A 22,352-nucleotide genomic window follows, 5' to 3' on the forward strand; every position below is an offset into this window, starting at 1 on the left:
CAGCTGGATGAACTCTGACGTGTACAGGGCTTTACTTTCTGCTATGATACAACAAAATTGATTGGATGGCGCTTCACAGTAAAAACGGGCAATAACCCAAAACATAGTGCGAAAGCAAGCCAGGAGGTTTTTTTTTTTTTTTAAAGGGAACCTGTCACCAGTTTTTTGCCGTGTAAGCTGCAGCCACCACCACTGGGCTCTTATATACAGCATTCTAACATGAAAAAAACTGGAGACCGGTTCCCTCTAAGGCAGTGTTTCTCAACTCCAGTACTCAAGACCCACCAACAGGTCATGTTTTCAGGTTTTCCTCAATCAGATTTTCAGGATTTCCTTAATGTTGCACTGGTGATTGAATTATTCCCTGTCTAATATTGAGGAAAACCTTAAAACATGACCTGTTGGTGGGTCTTGAGGACTGGAGTTGAGAAACACTGCTCTAAAGCGGGCTTTACACGCTACGACATCGCTCAAGTGATCTCGTTTGGGTCACGGAATTTGTGACGCACATTTGGTTGCTTTAGCGATGCCGTTGCGTGTGACACCTATGAGCGATTTGCATCGTCGCAAAAACGTGCAAAATCGCTCATCGGTGACATGGGGGTCCATTCTCAAATATCGTTACTGCAGCAGTAACGAAGTTGTTCCTCGTTCCTGCGGCAGCACACATCGCTCCGTGTGACACCGCAGGAACGAGGAAGCTCACCTTACCTGTGTCCCGGCCACAATGCGGAAGGAAGGAGGTGGGCGGGATGTTACGTCCCGCTCATCTCCGCCCCTCAGCTTCTATTGGGCGGCGGTTCAGTGACGCTGCTGTGACGTCGCTGTGACGCTGAACGAACCGCCCCCTTAGAAAGGAGGCGGGTCGCCGGTCACAGCAACGTCGCAGGGAAGGTAAGTCCGTGTGATGTTGTGAGATTTGCCCGTGTTGCACAACCGATGCGGGCGGGTACGCACGCTGGCGATATCTGTACCGATATCCCAGTGTGTAAAGTGGCCTTAAGGCAAAAAAGTGGAATATTCTAAACTGGCGGAGTCAATCATCATATCCCATCTCCATCGAGCTTCATTTCACATGCTTGAAACAAAACTTAAGACAGAAAGACCCACAAATAAGCAAGAACGGATGTCAGCTGCAGTGAACGCCGGGAAAGCTTTACAAAGGTGGATACCCAGCATTTGGTGATGGCCATGGCTTCTAGACTTCAGGAAGTCATTGTCTACAATGGATTCTCTACTAAGTATTAAAAATTTATATTTTATTTTTGGTAAAGTTACTTTGTCCAATTACTTTTGAGCCGCTGAAATGAGGAGGATTTGTAAAAAAAATAAATAAAAAATGGTTGTAATTCCCAAACATTTCAAAGGATACTTCGGTTCAACCCCTTTAATTACACCTGAACGTCAATTACACCTCAGTTGTTTAATTTTAAATAACAGAGGCCTGCAGAGCACAAATCACGAACATTTGGTCACTGTCCATATATTTCTGGACCTACCTGTATTTCTCAGCATTAAGGACCACACTATAAGTGATCAGCCTAGGAAACTTCGCGCAGCAGATGAAAGACGCATCATTCTTGCTTTCCGTTGGAATAGGAAAATGTATAACTGTACCATCAACCCAGAACTGACAGCAACCAGCGGGGCCCAGTTATAGCCATCTATTGTTTGGAGACATCTGGCCAGAAGTCCTCTTCATAAAAAAATTGTGGCCAAAAACATAAGAACTGGGGTACAGAAAAATGGCAGCAGGTGTTCTGTACAAAATGGGAAATATTTGGCTGTAACAACAGACATTTTGTTGAAGGCCTAGAGAACTGTACAAAAAGTGTGTGCAGCCAAAAGTAAAGCACTGTTAATTGGTGCTGTATTTCAGAAAAAGGGATTTGGAAAATCGGTCAGGGTTAATGGTGTCCTCAATGTTGAGAAATCTAGGCAGATACTTATCCACCATACAATACCATCAAGAAGGTGTCTGACTCCAAATTTATTCTGCAGTAAGACAAGGACCCCAGACATATATAGCCAATATCATTTAAGAACTATCATCAGTAAAGAAGACCAAAGAGCCCTGGAAGTGATGATATGGCCTCCAAAAGCCCTGATCTCCACCTCATTGTGTCTGCAAGTGGTTACATGACGTGACAGAAGATCTGTGGTTTGTTCTCCAAAATGTTTGGAACATCCTCTCTGCCAAGTTGTCTCAAAAACTGTGTACAATTATACCTAGAAGAATTGATGCTGTTTTGAAGGCAAAGGGTAGTAACAACAAACGTGGTTACATACAATAGTTTTCCAGACCTGCCTAAAATGTTTGGACCGCAGTATAACACACATGCATATTTATTATGTACTATATACAGTATATAGACTACTCACAAAAGTTAGGGATATTTTGGCTTTTGGGTGAAATTTATGGAAAACATAAAGTTCACGCTACAGTGATATTTATCATGAAAATAGAGCATTTAATTAGAAGCATGAAATGGTGAAATCCTCACCTCAAACAATATGTTGAAACAAAAGCCAACAACAGTGGTGGGCATATCCCCCCCCAAATGTCAATGTCTCAATAACTTGTCTTGTGTCCTTGAGCATCAATTACAGCTGACAACGACGTCTCATGCTGCTCACAAGTCGAGTTATTGTCTGCTGAGGCATGGCATCCCACTCTGCTTGAAGGGCAGCCCTCAGGTCATTTCATTACAAAATCTTCAGTTTTACTGAGAGGCAAAAATGATTACACCCAGCATCAAAAACTACTACATCTAGTATTTTGTATGACCTCAATGATTTTTAAGGACATCACCAAGTCTGCTAGGCATGGAGCAAACAAGATGGCAACATATTGCAACTTCTATATTTTTCTTTCTTTTGGATCATTGTCATGTTGGAAAAGAGAACGTGTACCAAGGGCACGGTTTCAATGTAGAGCAGTTACATCTGTGAAGTCATGATCCCATCAATGAAGTGTAGGCTCATGACACCAGCAGCCCTACATATCGACGCTGCCACCATTATGTTTCAGTGTTGGCACCATTCATTTTTCTAAAGTAATTTTTCCAAATGCATGGTGTCTACAATGAAACATGGTGGAGGTAGTGTCCTTATGTGGTGCTGCATGAGTGCTGCTGGTGTTGGAGAGCTACATTTCATTGATGGAATCTTGAATTCACAGATGTGCTGCTGTTTATTGAAAAAAAGAGATGCTACCATCACTCCATGCCCTTGGTAGACGTGCACTTCATTAACATGACTGGTAGTGACCTTAGATGTGTATTTTGGATCAGTCATGTTGAATATGTGAAGAACAGGGTAGCCAAGCATCTCCTGATCTGAACTGAAAGGGGGGGGGCTCTACTAATTTTAATTTATGCTAAGCACTGCATTTTTGTGTATGTACTAATATATATATATATATATATATATATATATATATATATATATAATTATTAATCTCCTCTATACCCATAGTTAATATGTGCTATTTCATTTTAAAATCATATAAAATAATGGAATGTATATCCCATAGGCGTCCGCAGTGTGTTTGCGAGCTCCTGTTTCTGAATCCTTGTCCAGGCTACAGAGGGATCAGCTGCAGAAGTTTGCCCAGTATCTGATCAGTGAGTTACCACAGCAGGTAGGTGCTTTGTTTTTGCAGAACACTATACATGTATCATAATTGACCAATTCCTCTAACATGTTCTCGCTGTGATCTATCATCATCCAGATACTTCCCACAGCTCAGCGTCTTCTGGATGAATTACTGTCTTCGCAGTCAACAGCCATTAACACGGTGTGCGGAGCCCCAGGTAGCTGTGATCTTCAAAAGTTTGCCTCTGTCTAGCGATAGCAGGTCGTTCATGTCTGATTATGTCTTATCAAGTTGTAATGCTTTTGGATTTTGAAATTACTGTTGTGAAAGATGTGTTTATCATTATTATTTTAATACAAGTTAAGTTTTTAGCTCTCCTATGTCCTATACCTATTACTCAGTACTAAACTATGCTGTACACCTTTCTAACTTTTCTTTGTCATCCCCATTTACATCTTGAGCTCTTTAGATGGACAGTTGTGCATTTATCAGGACCTGTCCACTCTCTGGATACAACTGGGCATCTTTTTTAAAACTTGTATTCTGCTATTCCTCAATGTCTCCTACTTGAAATATATATGAAAACTGGACCAGTGCTGATGAAAACAATGGCAGCCTGTGTGTGTTGCACAATCTATTACAGATCAATTACAGATCTATCATATTATATCCGGTTTTAGTTTCTAAACAGGATATTATCCCCTTAATGACCACGGGCAGAAAATTACGTCGTAGTGTTATTCTCCCCCGGCTGCTGCTGGCAGCTGGGGCAGATCAGCGCACATCTCAGCTGATTTATACAGCTGACGTGTGCCTGCTAGACATGAGTGGAATTGCTATCCGCCCGTGCCTTTTAACCCCTTAAATGGCGCTGTCAATATGTGACAGTGCCATTATAGTAGCGATCACGCTATAACTTTACTCACAGGTCTCCATTGGAAGTCATGTGATCACGTGGATCCGGTGGTTGTCATAGTAGCACAGAGTCATGTGATGACTCCTGTGCTCACATGACTAAAGTCCTGTAAAAAAACAGTCGAGTACTGGCTGTTACAAAAGATGATCATTCATCCTGTCTAAGCAGTGCTGCTCTGATCGGAAGAAATGAATGAGCGATCAGACAGCTGATCCTTATAGCCCCTAGGGGAACTAATAAAATAATTAAAAAAAAAAAAAGTTTAAAAAAAAGTTTTGAAAAATTAAAAAAAATTAAAAGTTCAAATCCCCCCCCCCATTCGCCCCAATGAAAATTAAAGGGTTAAAAAAAAACAAACACATTTGGTATCGCCGCGTTCAGAAATGCCCAGTCTATCAAAATATAAAATCAATTAATCTGATCGGTATACGGCGTAGCGGCAAAAAAATTCCAAACACCAAAATTCCGTTTTTTGGTCTCCACAAATTTTGCACAAAATGCAATAACAGGCGATAAAAACGTAGCATCTGCGCAAAAATGGTACTGTTAAAAAGTCAGCTTGGGCCGCAAAAAATAAGCTGTCAGTGAGCCATAGATTCCGAAAAATGAGAACGCAATGAGTCGCGGAAAATGGCTCAAAATGTGTGCCACATTTTTCGGACACACTTCTGATTTTTTTTAACCCCTTAGATAAAAGTAAAGGTATTCATGTTTGGTGTCTACGAACTCGCACCGACCTGAGGCATCACACCGACACATCAGTTTTACCATATAGTGAACACTGTGAATAAAGTATCTCAAACACAATAGGGCAATCGCACTTTTTGTTGGGTTTTTTTTTGCAATTTTTTCCGTATTTGGATTTTTTTTTTTTTTTTGCCGTTTTCCAGTACACTATATGGTAAAACTGATGGCTTCATTTAAAAGTACAGCTTGTTCCGCAAAAAACGAGCCCTCAGTGACCAGATTGACTGACTGAAAAATATAAAGTTAAATATCTCGGAATAAGAATGGCGAAAATAAAAAGGAAAGCGCAAAATCGGCCGGTCGTGAAGGGGTTAAATGGCCAGCGACCTGCAAACAAGTAACTGATCAGCGGTTATTTACTGATATAAAGTTTAAAGCCACTTTTTATTTCATAATCCATCATTTGTCAGAAAAAAATCTGCCTATCAAATACACACTGATTCAGATGTTTCCTACCATCTCATTTTATACTGTTGTGGGTGAGCTTGGCCTATAAAATATATAGACATACCCATATGTAAATCTTTTATTAAATGCTGAGCTTTTCAGAGTTCAGGTATTTTATATTATTGAAACTGTATTGCAAGGAAATTTTTAAGAACATGGTAGAAATAGTCATTAGTAGATTTCGAAACAACCAGACATTTGAATTTTGTGTATTGACCTACCAATTCATATACGAACGTTTAATGATTGTACAATATCCATCAATGACTTACTTGTAAGCTTGATATTGATAGGCTCGTTGTCGGCTTTTTATTGCAGACCCCACAGCAGGACCCTCTGCCTCTGACCAGAGCACTTGGTACCTGGATGAATCCACTTTGAGTGATAACATAAAAAAGACTCTCCATAAGTTCTGTGGTCCCTCGCCTGTTGTTTTTAGGTAACTTGACATTGTTTAGTTGATTGAAAGATCTTATACATTTCTAAATGTTATGTTTATTATTCGTGGATTAGTAGAAAATCTCAAAACCCCAATACTTAGCATCACAGTGCTTCTGAGTGATTAGTGATTTTCTCACCTTTACAGACGCATCCTGCCTATCATATCTTACATTCCTGCTTGTCACGGAGCAATGAGCTCCTTGTTGAAAATTTGGACCGTCAGCATCTTTGCATCACTGACCTACGTTTTTAATAACCTGAAACACAAACATAAGGATACAGCAGCACTCTATAAGTGTCAAGACATATCCAAACATAGAATATATGAAATTTAGACTGCATTAATGCTATATAACATATACTTAGAAAAATGAAGGTTGTTTTTGCCAAAATTGGCAAAGTTGTGTATACCCATCAACCATGGCAAGGTGCCCTTTCTTCATGGGGCCCTATCATAGTGTCCTGCCTTTCTTTTTCGCTCCTAATTGGGAGACCCAGACAATTGGGTGTATAGCTATTGCCTCTGGAGGCCACACAAAGTATTACACTTAAAAGTGTAAGGCCCCTCCCCTTCTGGCTATACACCCCCAGTGGGATCACTGGCTCACCAGTTTTGTGCTTTGTGCGAAGGAGGCAACACATCCACGCATAGCTCCACTTTTTAGTCAGCAGCAGCTGCTGACTAAGTCGGATGGAAGAAAAGAGGGCCCATACTAAGGGTCCCCAGCATGCTCCCTTCTCACCCCACTGTATGTCGGAGGTGTTTGTAAGGTTGAGGTACCCATTGCGGGTACGGCGGCAGGAGCCCACATGCTGATTCCTTCCCCATCCCTTTTTACAGGGCTCTGGGTGAAGTGGGATTTACCGGTCTCCAGGCACTGAGACCGTGCTCCATCTACAGCCCCTGGAGAAGATGCTGGATGGAGCGGAGTACATCAGGGACATGGCCCTGCTTCCTCAAGGTACTCTGTGTCCCCGTGCATTTGGCGCTCACACCGCAGCATGCTGGGTGTTGTAGTGCGCCGGGGGACATCAGCGCTGCGGCGCCTGTGCCATGGCCTCATTCAGCTTCGCTGAAGCAGGCTCACTTATGGGAATTGGTCGCGCCGGCCGCTGGGACTGCGGCGCGGCTGGCACTTGTAGTGCGCCGGGGACTTCAGCGCGGCCTGCGCTTTTACGGCGGCCGCGCTGATAACTAGAGTCCCCGGCTTTTGCGGCCTGCTTCCGTTCGTTCCCGCCCCCAGACCTGCCAGTCAGGAGAGGGGCGGGACGCTGTCCACTTCTAGGAATTGGTCGCGCCGGCCGCTGGGACTGCGGCGCGGCTGGCACTTGTGGTGCGCCGGGGACTTCAGCGCGGCCCGCGCTTTTACGGCGGCCGCGCTGATAACTAGAGTCCCCGGCTTTTGCGGCCTGCTTCCGTTCGTTCCCGCCCCCAGACCTGCCAGTCAGGAGAGGGGCGGGACGCTGGCCACTTCTAGAATCGATCGCGCCGGCCGCTGGGACTGCGGCGCGGCTGGCACTTGTGGTGCGCCGGGGACTTCAGCGCGGCCCGCGCTTTTACGGCGGCCGCGCTGTTAACTCGAGTCCCCGGCTTCTGGGCCTAGTCTCCCTTCGTTACCGCCCACAGCCCTGACAGTCAGGGTAGGGGCGTGACGCTGCATAGCACTGCGGCGCTGAGAGCTGGAGTATGTTTTGCATACTCCACCCCTCTCACTGTGTGCACTGTGAATCCGGATTCCCGCACTTTCTCAGGCACGCCCACGGCTTCCTTCTCTACAAGGACGCCGGCAGCCATTAGTGTCAGTTTCTGTACGATACAGAGACAAGTGTGGAAGACCCTGGCATTCTGATAGTCACACAATCGCTGCAACAGGCGTTAAGCAGCACCTGTGGTGCTAACCCCACTAGTGCAGAAGTGCACTTATAGATATGCTTGTACTATATACATTGCACTGTTTGGTCGCACGTTGTATATACCCTCCTGGATTATGCGGAGGAGTTATCAGCATATTCTCTGTGTAAAACAAAGGTGCAGAACCACATGTTTTTTCTATACAGCTGGTACAGCATGTACGGCTATACGGCCGGCAGGTTACATAGACTCCCATTGTATGCACTAATGGCCAGGGGATGAGGACGGTGTCTGCAGTATTTACTGACAGTTTTTCTGAGACTATGGCTATGGTACTAGAAGCCTAGCAGTCCGGACATGTCTCTCACAATATGGGCACTGTTGAATCATGATCCATGGCCCCCCTCAGTGTGAACAACTAACAGCTCCGGGAATGTCACATGCATCCCAGAGTCACGGCTCTGCACGGACGTCAGTCCCAGACAGCCTAAGCGGGCTCACTATGAGCGGCCTCGGTTTCATCAGGGTCCTAGCAGAAGGACTCGCTGTGTAATGAGGCGGAAGTAGCGGCTCAGGATTCTGATCCTGACACCGCTCTCAATCTGGATACACCTTATCGTGACGCCATAGTAAATAATCTCATAGCGTCCATCTATAGAATGTGGGTTATTTCTCACAGCTCCTCCAGTGGAGGAGTCAGCTTCACGTATTTTTCTGGACCACTCTGCCTTCAGAGAGGCAGTCCAGGAACACCACGCTTATCCAGATATGCGCTTCTCCAAACGGCTTAGGATACAAGTTATCCCTGTCCCCTGACTTGGTCAAGGACTGGACCCAGTGTCCCAAGCGGCATCCTCCAATCTCCAGGCTGGTAGCTAGATCCATAGTTGCAATGGGAGATGGAACTGCACTCAAAGATGCCACTGACAGACAGATGGATCTCTGGTCGAAAGCCATCTATGAGGCTGTCGGCGCACCGTTGGCTCCGGCATTCTCTCCCTTTTGGCACTCCAAGCTATTTCAGCTTGTCTTACACAGATTGACACGGTTACACGTACATCTGTGCCGCAGGTGGCATCCTTAACCTCTCAAATGTCTGCATTTGTTTCTTACGCGATTCAGGTTGTCCTGGACTCTGCGAACCGTGCGGCGGTAGCTTCCGCTACTCCGTGTTTTTAAGCAGAGCCTGGTCTGCTCGTTAAGTGAATGGAAGGCAGATTCTGCTTCCAAAAAAGGTTGCCTAACCAGTTGCCTTTTTCTGCTGACCGACTGTTTGGTGAGCGTTGGATGTAACCATTAAACAGTCCAGGGGTAAGGATTCATCCTTTCCTCAGCCCGGACACAACAAACCCCAACAGAGCAAGAGGCAGTCGGGGTTTTCGGCCTTTTCGAGGCTCGGGCAGGTCCCATTTTTCCTCGTCCAATGTGGACTCAAAAGGATCAGAGGAGCTCAGATTCTTAGCGGGCTCAGTCACGCCCAAAAAAGCGACAGTCTGAAAACCCGCTTCCAAGGCGGCTTCCTCATGACTTGCAGCCTAGGTCGGTAGCAGGCTCTCCCGCCTTGGCGATATTTAGCTGCCATAGGTCAATGACCATTGGGTGTGAGACATTCTGTCTCACGGGTACAGGATAGAGCTCACTTCTCGTCCTCCAACTCGATTCTTCAGAATTTCTCCACCTCCCGGCCGAGCCGCTGCTCTTCTGCAAACAGGGTGCACTCTATAGGCAGAAAGAGTGATGACCCCCGTTCCTCTTCAGGAACAAGGTCACGGTTTTTACCCCAAATTCTTTGCGGTACCTATAACAACGGGCCGTTCCGTCCCGTTCTGGATCTACAAATGCTCAGCAAGCTCGTGGACACTAGGCGGTTCCGGATGGAATCTCTCCGCCATGTCATCGCCTCAAGGTCCCAAGGATATTTCCTAGCATCATTAGGCATCAAGGATGCTTATCCACACGTGCCGATTGATCCAGAGCACTAGCGTTTCTACGCTTCGTTATAGGAAACGAACACCTTCTGTTCGTAGCTCTACCTTCCGGCTAGCGACAGTCCCACTGGTCTTCGCCAAGGTCAGGGCAGCAGTAGTCACAGTCCTGCACTCTCAGGGTCACTCTGTGATCCCGTATTTAGACGATCTACTTGTCAAGGCACTCTCTTAGGAAACATGCCAACACTGCCCGAACGTTGCGATGGAGACTCTCTAGAGTTTTGGGTGGATCATCAACTTTTTAAAGTCAGATCCGACCCCGACCCTATCGATAACATATCTAGGCATAGAGTTTCTTACTCTCTCAGCGATAGTGAAGCTTCCGCTAGACAAACAGCATTCACTACGGGCTGCAAGCTCTTCTTTAAGAACCAGTCGCACACATTGAGACGCCTCATGCACTTCCTACGTAAGATGGTAGCAATGGAGGCAGTTCCTTTCGCGCAGTTTTACTGCGTCCACTACAATGGGACATTCTCCGCCAATGGGACGAGGAGTCGACGTCCCTCAACAGAGTCGTCGTTCTTTCTCAGGCGGCCAAGGAATCTCTACGGTGGTGGCTTCTTCCCACCTCTTGGTCAAAAAGAAGGTCCTTCCTATCCCCATCCTGGGCGATAGTTACGACAGACGCGAGTCTATCAGGGTGGGGAGCAGTTTTTCTCCACTACAGCGCTCAGGGTGCGTGGACTCAGCAAGAGTCCACCCTTCAGATCAATGTTCTTGAACACAGAGCAGTGTATCTTGCCCTACAAACCTTCCAACAGCAGCTGGAAAGCAAGCATATCCGACTTCAGTCGGACAGCTCCACAGCGGTGGCATACATCAACCACCAAGGAAGAACGCGCAACCGGCAAGCCTTCCAGGAAGTCCGGCAGGTTCTGATGTGGGTGGAAGACACGGCATCCACCATATCCACAATTCACATCCCAGGGGTGGAAAACTAGGAAGCTGACTTCCTAAGTCGCTGGGGTGTGGCCGAAAGAGTATGGTCTCCTCACCCGGACGGGTTTCAGGAGATCTGGCGCCGCTGACAGAGACCGGACGTCGATCTAATGGCGTCACGGCACAACAACAATGTGCCAGCTTCATGGCACGGTTTCACAATCTTCGAGCTCTGGCGGCAGACGCCTTAGTTCAGCATTGGTCGCAGTTCCAGCTACCTTAGGTGCCACCTCTGGCATTGTTGCCCAGAGTGCTGCGCTAGATCAAGACCGACTGCGGCCGCGCCATCCTCGTCACTACAGATTGGCCGAGGATGTTGTGGTACTCTGTTCTGTGGTGCCTCACGGTAGGCTAACCGGGGGCACTACCAGACCAATCAGACTGGCTGTCTCAAGGGCCATTCCTCCATTTGAATTCTACGGCCCTCAACCGGATGGTGTGGCATTGAGTCCTGGAACCTAGTGTCGTCAGGATTACCTCAGGACGTGGTTGCCACCATGAGACAGGCTAGCATACCAACGTCCGCCAAGATTGACCACAGGACGTGGAAGATATTCTTATCTCGGTGCTCGGCGCAGGGTGTTTCTCCCTGGCCGGTTGCATCGTCTATGTTTCCTTCCTTCCTGCAATCTAGGTGGGAAAATGGGTTGTCGCTCAGTTCCCTTTAGGGACAAGTCTCAGCGCTATCGGTATTTTTTCAGAATCGACGACTTCCTCAGGTACGCACGTTCCTACGGGGAGTTTGTCTTCTCTGCACCTGCGCCACCCGGATGCACTCTTTGTCCTTGTCGCTGGTCGGCGTAAACAGTCGCAAGCTTCCAAATCCACCCTGGCTCGGGGGATCGAGGATCCAATTCTTGAAACCTACAGTTCTACTGGGCTTCTGGTTCTCTCAAGGCTGAAGGCCCATTCTACCAGAGCCGTGGGTGCATCCTAGACATTACGGCACCAGGCTACGGCTCAGCAGGTGTGTCAGGCACCTACCTGATTGGGTCTGCATACTTTTACCAAGCATTTTCAGGTGCATACCTACGCTTCGGCAGACGCCAGCCTAGGTAGATAAGTCCTTCAGGCGGCAATTGCCCACCTGTAGGAAAGGGCTGTTTGACGGCCCTATCACGAGGTATTCTTTTACCCACCCAGGGACTGCTTTTGGACGTCCCAATTGTCTGGGTCTCCCAATTAGGAGCGAAAAAGAAGAAGGGAATTTTGTTTACTTACCGTAAATTCCTTTTCTTCTAGCTCCAATTGGGAGACCCAGCACCCGCCCTGTTTTTCTCGGGGTTTTTCTGTTTTTTCGGGTACACATGTTGTTCATGTGGTATGGTTCAGTTCTCCGATGTTTCCTCGGATTGAATTGGTCTTTAAACCAGTTATTGGCTTTCCTCCTTCTTGCTTTGGCACTAAAACTGGTGAGCCAGTGATCCCACTGGGGGTGTATAGCCAGAAGGGGAGGGGCCTTACACTTTTAAGTGTAATACTTTGTGTGGCCTCCAGAGGCAATAGCTATACACCCAATTGTCTGGGTCTCCCAATTGGAGCTAGAAGAAAAGGAATTTACGGTAAGTAAACAAAATTCCCTTCTTCTTGGACTAAAAGTCTACAAATATATGGGCAGATAGGCTCTGCTACTAATTAAAACCGCCGTTGTTGATGGGTACACAAGAATTGGCCACTTTTTGTGCAAAGAACCTTATTTTTTCCAAATATATTTTGTTTAACATTAATGCAGTTTAAATTGCAAATATTCCATGTTTGCATATGTCTTGTCTCTTAGAGTGCTGCTGTACCCTTTTGTTTGTGTTTGATGTAGTTTTAGCAGTTGGCACCTGTTCACACGTTTTATTTGGAGATGCAGTTTTTTGGTTTCTGCGGTTTATATTGGAGGTGTAGACAGTCTCCTATTCTGACTGTGCTCTTCAACCATCAGCCACAGGGTGGTTTTAATTAGTGCCTGATCCTTTCTGCTCATAAATTTGTAGACTTTTAGTCCAGGACAGGCATGACACTAGTATAGGGACACCTTGCCACTGTTGGGCAAAGAAAAATTGGCCAATTTGTGTACAAAGAACCTTCATTTTCTTTGTCGCTCCATTGGGAGACCCAGACAATTGGGTGTATAGCTTCTGCCTCCGGAGGCCACACAAAGTATTACACTTAAAAGTGTAAAGCCCCTCCCCTTCTGCCTATACACCCCCCGTGCATCACGGGTTCCTCAGTTTTCATGCTTTGTGCGAAGGAGTCAGACATCCACGCATAGCTCCACAGCTTAGTCAGCAGCAGCTGCTGACTATGTCGGATGGAAGAAAAGAGGGCCCATAACAGGGCCCCCAGCATGCTCCCTTCTCACCCCACTCTTGTCGGCGGTGTTGTTAAGGTTGAGGTATCCATTGCGGGTACGGAGGCTGGAGCCCACATGCTGTTTTTCCTTCCCCATCCCCTTTAGGGCTCTGGGTGAAGTGGGATCCTAATCGGTCTCCAGGCACTGAGACCGTGCTCCATCCACAGCCCCTGGGGACTCTGCTGGACAAGGAGCCGAGTATCGTCAGGGACAAGGCCCTGCTACTTTGAGGTACTCTGTGTCCCCGTGGGGACCGCGCTCAGAAACACTCCAGCATTGCTGGGTGTGTTAGTGCGCCGGGGACCGCAGCGCTGACCGCGCTTGTGCCATCACACACTGCAGCGTGGCTGGGTGTATTAGTTTACTGGGGACTACCGCGCTGACCGCGCGCTGCCATTTCACACTGCAGCGCGGCTGGGAATGTTAGTACGCCGGGGACTACCGCGCCGACCGCGCTTATACGCCGGCCGCGCTTATAACTTTAGTCCCCGGCTTTTGCGGCCTAGTCTCAGTCTTTTCCCGCCCCCAGGCCTGCCAGTCAAGGGAAGGGCGGGACGCTGTACAGGACGTCAGCACTGAGGGCTGGAACATGCTTTGCATACTCCACCCCCCTCACTGTGCACAGTGGGGCACCAGATTCCCGCACTTTCTAGGGCACGCCCACGGCCCCCTCCTCTCCTCAGGACGCCGGCAGCCATTCCTGTCAGCTCTTCTGACGCTGGAGAGGGGAGACAAGCTCTGGGAGACCCAGGCAGGGATTCTGGTGACCACACAACCGCTTTGAGCGGGCGGTAAGCAGCACCTGAGGTGCTGGCCCCACTAGTGCAGAAGTGTACTTATAGATTATATGATTATAGGCTATACTTTACACTGTATGGTGCACGGTTGATTTTTGGCTATATACCCTCCTGGATTGCTCAGAGGAGACAACAGCATGTCGTCCGCAAAAAGCAAGGGTGCCAAAGCACAGGCTTACTATGCTGCCTGCGCCGCATGTACGGCTATACTACCGGCAGGTTCCACTGACCCTCATTGTGTGCAATGCTCGGCCCCTGTGGCACTTACTCAGCCGGAGCCTCTGCTAAGGGTGGCCCAGGGGGAACCACCTGCTAACACTGTCCAGGTGACAGGGACGGAGTTTGCAGTTTTTACTGATAGACTTTCTGAGACTATGGCTAAGATACTAGAAGCCTTGCAGTCCAGACCGGTATCTCAGACCATGGGCACTGTGGAATCATTGCACCCTGGTCCCCCTCAGTTGGAACAACAATGTCCTCCCGGGGTGTCTCATAGATCCCAGGGTGAGGTCTCTGACACGGACCGCAGCCCCAGACCGCCTAAGCGAGCTCGCTGGGAAATTCCCTCGACATCATCACATTGTTCAGAGTCTCAGCGGGAGGACTCTCTGTATGATGAAGCGGAGGTAGCTGATCAGGATTCTGATCCTGAGGCCGCTCTCAACCTTGATATGGGCGGCACGGTGGCTCAGTGGTTAGCACTGCAGTCTTGCAGCGCTGGGGTCCTGGGTTCAAATCCCACCAAGGACACTATCTGCAAGGAGTTTGTATGTTCTCCCCGTGTTTGCGTGGGTTTCCTCCGGGTACTCCGGTTTCCTCCCACACTCCAAAGACATACAGATAGGGACTCTAGATTGTGAGCCCCAATGGGGACAGTGTTGCCAATGTATGTAAAGTGCTATGGAATTAATAGCGCTATATAAATGAATAAAATTATTATTATTATTATACTCCTGATGGGGACGCCATAGTGAATGATCTTATCGCGTCCATCAATCAAATGTTGGATATTTCTCCCTCAGCTCCTCCAGTAGAGGAGTCAGCTTCTCAGCAGGAGAAATTCCGTTTCAGGTTTCCCAAGCGTACAACGAGTATGTTTCTGGACCACTCTGACTTCAGAGAGGCAGTCCAGAAACACCGAGCTTGTCCAGATAAGCGTTTTTCCAAGCGCCTTAAGGATACACGTTATCCCTTCCCCCCTGACGTGGTCAAGGGCTGGACTCAGTGTCCCAAGGTGGATCCTCCAATCTCCAGACTGGCGGCTAGATCCATAGTTGCAGTTGAAGATGGGGCTTCACTCAAGGATGCCACTGACAGACAGATGGAGCTCTGGTTGAAATCCATCTATGAAGCTATCGGCGCGTCTTTTGCTCCAGCATTCGCAGCCGTATGGGCACTCCAAGCTATCTCAGCGGGTCAAGCGCAAATTGACGCAGTCACACGTACGTCTGCGCCGCAAGTGGCGTCCATAACCTCTCAAACGTCGGCATTTGCATCCTACGCTATTAATGCTGTCCTGGACCCTGCTAGCCGTACGGCGGTTGCAGCCGACAATTCGGTGGCAATACGCAGGGCCTTGTGGCTACGAGAATGGAAGGCAGATTCGGCTTCCAAAAAGTGCTTAACCAGTTTGCCATTTTCTGGCGACCGTTTGTTTGGTGAGAGATTGGATGAAATCATCAAACAATCCAAGGGAAAGGAAACATCCTTACCCCAGGCCAAACCAAAGATACCCCAACAGAGGAGGGGACAGTCGAGGTTTCGGTCCTTTCGGGGTGCGGGCAGGTCCCAATTCTCCTCGTCCAAAAGGCCTCAGAAGGATCAGAGGAACTCCGATTCATGGCGGTCTAAGTCACGTCCTAAAAAGACCGCCGGAGGTGCCGCTACCAAGGCGGCTTCCTCATGACTTACGGCCTCCTCACACCGCATCCTCGGTCGGTGGCATGCTCTCCCGCTTTTTCGACACCTGGCTGCCACAGGTAAAAGACCGTTGGGTGAGAGACATTCTGTCTCACGGTTACAGGATAGAGTTCAGCTCTCGTCCTCCGACTCGATTCTTCAGAACATCTCCGCCTCCCGAGCGAGCCGATGCTCTTCTGCAGGCGGTGGGCACTCTGAAGGCAGAAGGAGTGGTGGTCCCGGTTCCTCTTCAGCAACAGGGTCACGGTTTTTACTCCAACCTGTTTGTGGTTCCAAAGAAGGACGGGTCTTTCCGTCCTGTCCTGGACCTAAAACTGCTCAACAAACACGTAAAGACCAGGCGGTTCCGGATGGAATCCCTCCGCTCCGTCATCGCCTCAATGTCCCAAGGAGATTTCCTTGCATCGATCGATATCAAAGATGCTTATCTCCACGTACCGATTGCTCCAGAGCATCAGCGCTTCCTGCGCTTCGCCATAGGAGACGAACACCTTTAGTTCGCGGCACTGCCGTTCGGCCTGGCGACAGCCCCACGGGTTTTCACCAAGGTCATGGCTACAGTAGTTGCGGTCCTCCACTCTCAGGGTCACTCGGTGATCCCTTACTTAGACGATCTGCTGGTCAAGGCACCCTCTCAAGAGGCATGCCAACACAGCCTCAACGCTACTCTGGAGACTCTCCAGAGTTTCGGGTGGATCATCAATTTTCCAAAGTCAAATCTGACACCGGCCCAATCGCTGACATATCTTGGCATGGAGTTTCATACCCTCTCAGCGATGGTGATGCTCCCGCTGAACAAACAGCGGTCACTGCAGACAGGGTTGCAATCTCTCCTTCAAGGTCAGTCACACCCCTTGAGGCGCCTCATGCACTTCCTAGGGAAGATGGTGGCAGCAATGGAGGCAGTCCCTTTCGCGCAGTTTCACCTGCGTCCTCTTCAATGGGACATCCTACGCAAATGGGACAGGAAGTCGACGTCCCTCGACAGGAACGTCTCCCTCTCTCAGGCAGCCAAAGCTTCCCTTCGGTGGTGGCTTCTTCCCACTTCATTATCGAAGGGGAAATCCTTCCTACCCCCATCCTGGGCGGTGGTCACGACGGACGCGAGTCTGTCAGGGTGGGGAGCAGTCTTTCTCCACCACAGGGCTCAGGGTACGTGGACTCAGCAAGAGTCCTCCCTTCAGATCAATGTTCTGGAGATCAGGGCAGTGTATCTTGCCCTAAAAGCGTTCCAGCAGTGGCTGGAAGGCAAGCAGATCCGAATTCAGTCGGACAACTCCACAGCGGTGGCTTACATCAACCACCAAGGCGGAACACGCAGTCGACAAGCCTTCCAGGAAGTCCGGCGGATTTTGATGTGGGTGGAAGCCACGGCCTCCACCATCTCCGCAGTTCACATCCCGGGCGTAGAAAACTGGGAAGCAGACTTTCTCAGTCGCCAGGGCATGGACGCAGGGGAATGGTCCCTTCACCCGGACGTGTTTCAGGAGATCTGTTGCCGCTGGGGGATGCCGGACGTCGACCTAATGGCGTCCCGGCACAACAACAAGGTCACGGCATTCATGGCACGATCTCACGATCACAGAGCTCTGGCGGCAGACGCCTTAGTTCAGGATTGGTCGCAGTTTCAACTCCCTTATGTGTTTCCTCCTCTGGCACTGTTGCCCAGAGTCTTACGCAAGATCAGGGCCGACTGCCGCCGCGCCATCCTCGTCGCTCCAGACTGGCCGAGGAGGTCGTGGTACCCGGATCTGTGGCATCTCACGGTGGGCCAACCGTGGGCACTACCAGACCGTCCAGACTTGCTGTCTCAAGGGCCGTTTTTCCATCTGAATTCTGCGGCCCTCAACCTGACTGTGTGGCCATTGAGTCCTGGATCCTAGCGTCTTCAGGGTTATCTCAAGAGGTCATTGCCACTATGAGACAGGCTAGGAAACCAACGTCTGCCAAGATCTACCACAGGACGTGGAAGATATTCCTATCTTGGTGCTCTGATCAGGGATTTTCTCCCTGGCCATTTGCATTGCCCACTTTTCTTTCCTTTCTTCAATCAGGATTGGAAAAAGGTTTGTCGCTCGGCTCCCTTAAGGGACAAGTCTCAGCGCTCTCTGTGTTCTTTCAGAAGCGTCTGGCCAGGCTTTCTCAGGTACGCACGTTCCTGCAGGGGGTTTGTCACATTGTCCCTCCTTACAGACGGCCGTTAGAACCCTGGGATCTGAACAGGGTTCTGATGGCCCTTCAGAAGGCACCTTTTGAGCCTTTGAAGGATATTTCTCTTTCTCGCCTTTCGCAGAAGGTGGTCTTCCTAGTAGCAGTCACATCACTTCGGAGAGTGTCTGAGCTAGCAGCGTTGTCATGCAAGGCTCCTTTCCTGGTGTTTCACCAGGACAAGGTGGTGCTGCGCCCGGTTCCGGAATTCCTTCCTAAGGTGGTATCCACCTTTCATCTCAATCAGGATATCTCTTTACCTTCTTTTTGTCCTCATCCAGTTCATCAATGTGAAAGGGATTTGCATTTGTTAGATCTGGTGAGAGCGCTCAGAATCTACATTTCCCGTACGGCGCCCCTGCGCCGCTCGGAGGCACTCTTTGTCCTTGTCGCTGGTCAGCGTAAGGGGTCACAGGCTTCCAAATCCACCCTGGCTCGGTGGATCAAGGAACCAATTCTCGAAGCCTACCGTTCTTCTGGACTTCCGGTTCCCTCAGGGCTAAAGGCCCATTCTACCAGAGCCGTGGGTGCGTCCTGGGCTTTACGGCACCAGGCTACGGCTCAGCAGGTGTGCCAGGCGGCTACCTGGTCGAGCCTGCACACTTTCACCAAACACTATCAGGTGCATACCTATGCTTCGGCGGATGCCAGCCTAGGTAGACGAGTCCTTCAGGCGGCGGTTGCCCACCTGTAGGAACGGGCCGTTTTACGGCTCTATTACGAGGTATTATTTTACCCACCCAGGGACAGCTTTTGGACGTCCCAATTGTCTGGGTCTCCCAATGGAGCGACAAAGAAGAAGGGAATTTTGTTTACTTACCGTAAATTCCTTTTCTTCTAGCTCCAATTGGGAGACCCAGCACCCGCCCTGTTCCCTTCGGGCTGTTGTTTTTTCGTGTACACATGTTGTTCATGTTGAATGGTTTCAGTTCTCTGAAATTTCTTCGGATTGAAGTTACTTTAAACCAATTTATTTGCTTTCCTCCTTCTTGCTTTTGCACTAAAACTGAGGAACCCGTGATGCACGGGGGGTGTATAGGCAGAAGGGGAGGGGCTTTACACTTTTAAGTGTAATACTTTGTGTGGCCTCCGGAGGCAGAAGCTATACACCCAATTGTCTGGGTCTCCCAATTGGAGCTAGAAGAAAAGGAATTTACGGTAAGTAAACAAAATTCCCTTCTTTTAAGTATATTTTATATAGCATTAATGCAGTTTAAATTTCACTTTTTTAGGTATGCAGGTGTCTTGGCACTAAGGCTGCTTTCACATATCCGATTTTTCCTGTGCAGCATAATCCGGCGCTTTGCAGAAAAACCGCAACCGTTTTTTTTTTCCCGCCGGTTGCGGTTTTTATGCATAGACTTTCATTAGTGCCGGATTCTGCCGCATGGGCTTGCGTTCTGTCCGGTTTTTGCCGCATGCGGCAGATTTAGCCGATGCTGCGGCCGGATGGAACGTTGCCTGGCACTTTTTTTGTCTGGCAAAAAAACCCGCATCGGCCGCATCGCGCCACATCGGATTTGCAATGCATGCCTATGGACGCCGCATGCGGCGTCCTGCGCGGCAAACACCGCATCCGGACGCCGCATGCGTTTTTTCCATTGCGCATGCTCAGTAGCGTGCCGCAAGCGTCAAAAACCGGACGGTCCGCATGTCAAAAACGTATGCAAAGGATGCGGTTTTGTCGCCGCATCCGTTGCATAGGTTTTAGAGCCGGATTGGCTGGCTCTGCTAAAACCGGAGGTGTGAAAGCAGCCTTACAGAGTGCTGCTGCATCCATTTGTTTGTGTTTCGTTTAGTTTTAGCAGTTAGCACCTATTCACATTGGCTAAATTTAGAGCTGTGGTTTTTGCAATTTTTAATAACCTGTAACTTGCAAAGTTGTTTGTATTTTATAAGCACATTGCAATCCTGCAAATTTATCATAATAATCCCTTTTTAATAAGAACTAATAAATGAACGATGAATGTGTTGAGTAACCGTTGTCTCACCACTGCTCTTTTCCTACCTAAACAGTGATGTAAATTCTATGTATCTGTCATCTACTGAACCTCCGGCTGCAGCAGAATGGGCTTGTCTCCTGCGCCCTTTAAGAGGGAGGGAACCAGAAGGTATATGGAATCTGTTGTCCATTGTTCGGGAGATGTTCAAGAGACGAGATACGAATGCAGCCCCCTTACTGGAGATCCTCACTGAACAGTGTCTGACTTATGAGCAGGTATGTGTTATGCTTTTGAAGATTCTGTATGCAGTCAATTTATTAAAAGGTTCTGCAACATCTGAACATAGTCTTACTGGTTAAAGCAATTTTGTTGAAATACACCAAAAGCATTATAGAGGATCTATGGCTCCTGATTAACTGAAGCGGTCATGTAAGGCTTAGTTCATGTATCATGTAATCATCTGTTAGAACAGATCCTGCAGAGATACGTTGTCACAATTATCCATTTTTTTTTATCCTGTAAGAAAAAAACGGATTTGTAACAAATGCAAGAAAAACAGATGCCTAATCCATTAACAAATCCGTTCTCCATATACTCCAGTGTTAAATAAATGGATCCAGCAGACATCAGTTATTTAACAACGGACAAAAAAGTTGTGTTTCCAGAACTTTTTTCCCCAACGGATATCTAGGATCCGTTCTAGCGGATGATTACAAGACACATGAACTTAGCCTTATTTTGAAGCTAATAGAAAGAGACAGGAGACTGTTTCTCTTGTCTCAGAAGGAACGTAACCACTGCAGACAATTGGCAATGGCTGATTGGCTGAAGCAGTCGCCTAATGCCCCCTGCTGCCTAACAGGAGCTTTGGGGATCCAGAAGGTGAGTATTAGAGTTGAGCAAAAAGCTTTGTGGGACCCTGGTCAAGATGTTCCTTTCTCGCCTTTTCATTGGGGGACACAGACAGTGGCTATTATGATGTCTCCAGGGAGGCGTGACACTAGATTTGCAAAAGTGTTAGCTCCTCCCCCCACAGCATATACCCTAGCTAGGCAGGAAACTAGCTCAGTTTTTTCTAGTGTCAGCAGGGAGGCTGACATGTCTGGACTGAGCTCCACCAGAGGTGCCTCAGGCCAGCTTATTTTGTTTTTATTTTTACTTTTTATTTTGTTTTCTTTTTCTTATTCATTCTATTTTTGATATGGGGCAATACCAGGGTGCCTTGCCACCCCCGTTCCCCCCCGTGTACGGGCAGAGGAAACTTGGCATGCACAAGCCGTCAGTCTTCCCTCGCGCCCAAGTGGTCAGGTCTGCGTACCCCTCCAGGCTCCCTGGAAGCACCTCACACCAAGGTAGCTCCAGAGGGCTAGCAGAGCCGAGGACCTGCTTCAGCCTTGAGCCGAAGATGCGTCCCTGAGATCCCCGCATCCAAAACCGATGCGTCTTCAGACGGAGCCAGGAGCAGGTAGGGAGACGACGAGTCATCTGTCCCCTGCATCCAAACCGCCGCCTGGAACGGCGCCGGTGGGGCAATGCAGGCCGTGATCCCGGGGAGCATCATTAATTTAGCCCCCCGGCTTCGGCCTGCATTCTAGCAACGCCCCCTCTCACTGCTCTGGAAGCCGCTCCCTCACTCAGGAGCAGCTCCTTTCCGATTTGGCCGTCACACTTAGTCCCAGCCCTGAGACCAATCAGCCTCCGGGGGCAATCTCTCTCCTCCAGGCTGCCAGGAATACTGGACGCCATTTTCCACGTGGGGAGCAGACTTGGCTCTACACTTCTGCAGCACTATATACCGCTCTGCTCAGCGGTATATCGCTGTCTCTCTAGCGGTGTGTGTCTGCTGGCTAGTGATGTATATCAGCTATTAGCGGTATATACTGGCTCTACCTGCAGGTATATGCTGGCTGTTTGACAGTATATGCCATTTTGCTACGGTATATACCAGCTCTGCATAGCAGTCACTTTATAATACTGCTAGTGGCTCCTCACTCATATAACTCTACCCCTATAGGGCTATAGGACTCTATTGCTGACATGCGCGCAAGGGTGATAAAGCTTCCCAGGCATCCTCTATGGACCTGTACTATGCCTGTACCACCTGTGGACGCTCGTTTTCTAATGGCCGAAGCTATCCACTATGCCGGGGCTGCGATGCCCCTTCTACCTTGTCACAACAGACCCCGTTGCCGGACCAGGATGCCGGGCAGTC

At 48.7% G+C, this 22,352-nt stretch overlaps 1 protein-coding gene across 2 annotated transcripts in view; it reads left to right on the forward strand.

Moving 5' to 3' along the window:
- ZSWIM8 (zinc finger SWIM-type containing 8) overlaps positions 1-22,352 on the forward strand; it is a 177,517-nt gene that overhangs the window by 73,068 nt on the left and 82,097 nt on the right. For both annotated transcript variants that reach the window (XM_075348847.1, XM_075348846.1), the window contains exons 5-8: positions 3,536-3,643; positions 3,734-3,815; positions 6,027-6,147; positions 20,214-20,415. In XM_075348847.1, the coding sequence (XP_075204962.1) occupies positions 3,536-3,643; positions 3,734-3,815; positions 6,027-6,147; positions 20,214-20,415 (513 nt within the window). The remainder of the gene's footprint in view (positions 1-3,535; positions 3,644-3,733; positions 3,816-6,026; positions 6,148-20,213; positions 20,416-22,352) is intronic.

This window comes from Anomaloglossus baeobatrachus, chromosome 5 (genome assembly GCF_048569485.1).
Source record: "Anomaloglossus baeobatrachus isolate aAnoBae1 chromosome 5, aAnoBae1.hap1, whole genome shotgun sequence".
Lineage (NCBI taxonomy): Eukaryota > Metazoa > Chordata > Amphibia > Anura > Aromobatidae > Anomaloglossus > Anomaloglossus baeobatrachus.